Source organism: Brachionichthys hirsutus, chromosome 13 (assembly GCF_040956055.1).
Source record: "Brachionichthys hirsutus isolate HB-005 chromosome 13, CSIRO-AGI_Bhir_v1, whole genome shotgun sequence".
In the NCBI taxonomy this organism is placed as follows: domain Eukaryota; kingdom Metazoa; phylum Chordata; class Actinopteri; order Lophiiformes; family Brachionichthyidae; genus Brachionichthys; species Brachionichthys hirsutus.
Window position 1 is genome coordinate 258,504 of NC_090909.1, and position 3,520 is coordinate 262,023.

General features: G+C 52.3%; 1 protein-coding gene across 1 annotated transcript in view; it reads right to left on the reverse strand.

Annotated features, from left to right (window-relative positions):
- Positions 1 to 1,683: 1,683 nt before the first annotated feature.
- Positions 1,684 to 3,520, reverse strand: part of LOC137903042 (chromodomain-helicase-DNA-binding protein 4-like) — a 16,137-nt gene continuing 14,300 nt past the window's right edge. The window contains 6 exon segments of the mRNA XM_068747162.1: positions 1,684 to 1,971; positions 2,055 to 2,218; positions 2,298 to 2,493; positions 3,032 to 3,164; positions 3,236 to 3,344; positions 3,420 to 3,520. The exon segment at positions 3,420 to 3,520 is cut by the window's right edge and continues 91 nt beyond it. Of these exon segments, the coding sequence (XP_068603263.1) occupies positions 1,957 to 1,971; positions 2,055 to 2,218; positions 2,298 to 2,493; positions 3,032 to 3,164; positions 3,236 to 3,344; positions 3,420 to 3,520 (718 nt within the window). The 3' untranslated portion in view covers positions 1,684 to 1,956.

A 3,520-nucleotide genomic window follows, 5' to 3' on the forward strand; every position in this document is an offset into this window, starting at 1 on the left:
GGCTCAGAACGTCTTTGTTTCCTTACCTCAAATTATTTTTCCATCTTCAGTTAAACCTTTATTCAATATACCGTATTGTACAAAAGACTTGTACAAAAATGTGACCATAGATTTGTTCAAAAGACGTGCAAAAGTCTTGACCAAGACTTGTGAAAAAAGTCTTGAACGAACGACTATTTGCAAAAGTCTTGAACAAAAGACTTTTTGTAAAAGTCTTGAACAAATGAATTATCACAAAAATCTTGAAAAACTGACTTTTTAAAAAAAGTCTTGAGCGAAGACTTTTTGTAAAAGTCTTGAGCGAAGACTTTTTTGAAAAGTCTTGAGCGAAGACTTTTTTGAAAAGTCTTGAGCGAAGACTTTTTTTAAAAGTCTTGAGCGAAGACTTTTTTGAAAAGTCTTGAGCAAAGACTTTTTTTAAAAGTCTTGAGCGAAGACTTTTTGTAAAAGTCTTGAGCAGACTTTTTGTAAAAGTCGTGAGCAAAGACTTTAAAAGTCTTGCACAAAGACTTTTTGTAAAAGTTTGAGCGAAGACTTTTTTAAAAGTCTTGAGCGAAGACTTTTTTAAAAGTCTTGCACAAAGACTTTTTGTAAAAGTCTTGCACAAAGACTTTTTGTAAAAGTCTTGCGCAAAGACTTTTTGTAAAAGTCTTGAACAAATACTTTTTGTAAAAGTCTTGCGCAAAGACTTTTTGTAAAAGTCTCGATCGAACAAATACTTTTTGTAAAAGTCTTGAGCAAAGATTTTTTTTTAAAAGTCTTGAGCAGACTTTTGTAAAAGTCTTGAGCAAAGACTTTAAAAGTCTTTGCTCAAGTAAAAGGGGGGGGGGGGCTGGCCCCTCTCCAGTCACCGGCCCACAATCCACATTCTGCCGGAGCTGGGACTCGAACCGGGGGAGGCAGCGGACTTGCCCGCGTCCCAGCCCAGGGCCCGACCCGCTGAGCCACTGCTGCTCAAGAGGCCTGAGCGAGTCCAGTTGAGGCTTCCTACTTGCTCATCGTGAGTTCTGACCCGCAGACGAGCCGGACCGCCTTTGACGGGTCTTCTTCTCGACAGGCGGTGGACATCATGCATGTGAACGTGGACAAAGTCCTGGAGCGAGACCAGAAGCTGTGGGAGCTGGACGACCGGGCCGACGCCAAACTCAAGGACAGGTACTGGTGGAAGAACTGCAAGGTGGGCGTGTTTGAAGGGCGGGGCTTCGTGTCCCACGCCGTCACTTCAGTTAAGTGTGAAGAAGCGGCCATTGTCCCTCTTCATCCCTCCATCCTCAGACAATCCATTTTCAGCTCACTTCATCCTGATCGTCCAATCAGAAACCAGCAGCAGGAAGTGAAACAGCCCAATCCGGATTAGAGACGGGATTCCTCAGTGTATTTCTTCTGAGCTTCATCCTCCTCTTCCTCTGATGCCCCAGCACTTCCTGCTCGCCGGTTGGAAGGACGTCGGACCCAGCTGCAGATCCCGCCCCCCGGCGGCCCGTGCTGGTACTGCCGCTGACTTTAGATATTTACCGGATTTATTCTGGGGATTTCTAATAAATTCCTGTTTGTTTGTGTGGCTGTATTGATTGATTAATTGATTGATTGATTGGTCCTGCTCCTGATCAATCCACACGCCTGGAAGCTCGCCTTCTTCAGGACGTTGGAATCCAAACTGCAGAAAGACCAACAAACTCTTTATTAGAACTTTTATTTCGGTCCCAAAAAAACCATCATAACATTATTTCAATAATATTAATACACAAATTGAAAAAGAAAAACGGAGCAAAATAAAAATAAAATCGCTTTTCTGTCCAGAGGATTTGATCCTCCAGAAAAACTCTGTAAAGTTCATTCAAGGGAAAAGCGCCGCCTTGGCGTGGCGCCGGGGTCGCCGCCCATCTTTCTGCTGTGCACCAATCAGGAATGTCGCGGTGAGGCAGGGGGTGGTTGTCGAGGTAACGAGCAGCGCGTCTACTGCTGCGGCATCTGGGGGGGGGGACAGGAACGTCACATCTCAGATGCTAAGCTAACGGCGCTCACGCGTCACTGGGCGGGGCTAAACCGTGCACCTTCTGCGTCTGCGTCTCCGGCCCTCGGCTCGCCAGCCGGCTCAGGATGTTCCTCTCAGACATCTGGAGCCGCACGGCGACCGGCGGGATCCTGGCGATGGTCGCCGGGAGGCGGGTGACGTCCGCCTTCATGTCGCTCAGCAGCTCCTCCAGCTGCTTCAGCACTGACAGGAAACAGAAGCAACGGTTACCTGGCGTGTTCCTCGCCTGGCCACGCCCCCGGCTCCCCGGCGGCGGCTGCACCTTTGTGCAGGACGGCGTTGGCCGGCTTGTTGCCGGACATGGACTCCTTGCTGAGGTGCTGGTGCGACTCGGCCAGACACTCCACCTCGCTGAAGCGGGTGTTGAGCGCCATGGAGGGGTGGGCGGGGTCCTCAGACATGTTGAGGTAGGCGGCGCGGCGCAGCTGCTCCTCGATCACCAGCGCCTGCTCCAACAGCTGGAGGAGGAGGAGGAGGCGCCATTTAAAGCTCCTGCTGCTAGCTGATGCTAGCTGACGCTAGCTGATGCTAACTTTTGAAGCAGATTTATTTACTGATACGATCATTTCTTGCTCGGGCAGATGAATCGCTGCAGAAAGCCTTTGTTGCTAAAACTAGCCATCATCGCTAGCAAGACTAAGCTAATCTAGCATGTTAGCACCTCCTCTACTGCAGGGAGCTAACACTGCCTAGCATGTTAGCTTCTGTTCCTGTACTAAAAACGGTTCAGATGAAGAAATGACAACGAGCAGAACCAACCAGCAGAGGGCAGCAGCCCCCCCTGGTGGTGGTCACGACCACTGCGCCGAATGAATCACTCCTCCACAGGCTAACGTTAGCTGCAGATGCTACAGGAGGCTCGTGTCCAACGTCCCCAGCGGGGCGTCCCCGGCGGGGCGTCCCCAGCAGGGCGTCCCCGGCGGGGCGTCCCCAGCGGGGCGTCCCCGGCGGGGCGTCCCCAGCGGGGCGTCCCCAGCGGGGCGTCCCCCTCCCTACCTTGAACCTCCTGGCGAGGAACTTGTTCTTGATCTCCAGGAAGTTCCCGCGGTTCATCTCTCCCTTGAAGGGCTCGTTGAGGATGGCGAACTTGCCGTCGTTCTGGACGTCCTGCCAGCGGGCGTAGCCGTGTCTGGAGGGGGCGGGGTCAAGAGGAACGACCGCAGAGACGGCTCCCATGGCGCGGCCGGAGGGAAAGGATACTGTATGATGCCGGCCAGCAGCCAGTAGTCATGGCGACGGTGCCAGATCTCGTTGGTCTTCTTGGTGACGGTGGCGGCGCGCTCCTCGTTCTGCCACAGAGAGTGAAGCTCTGGAGGAGGCGAGGAGGACATGAGGAGGAGGCGCCTTCTGAGCGGCGTGCGTGTGCGCGTGCACGTGCACGTACCCGTGAACCCTCCGTCGGCGATGTTGAACATGAACCGGCTCTTGACCTTCTTCTTCTCCTCGCTGATCGCTCCGGCGGCGTTCTCCTTCCCACCGTCTCCG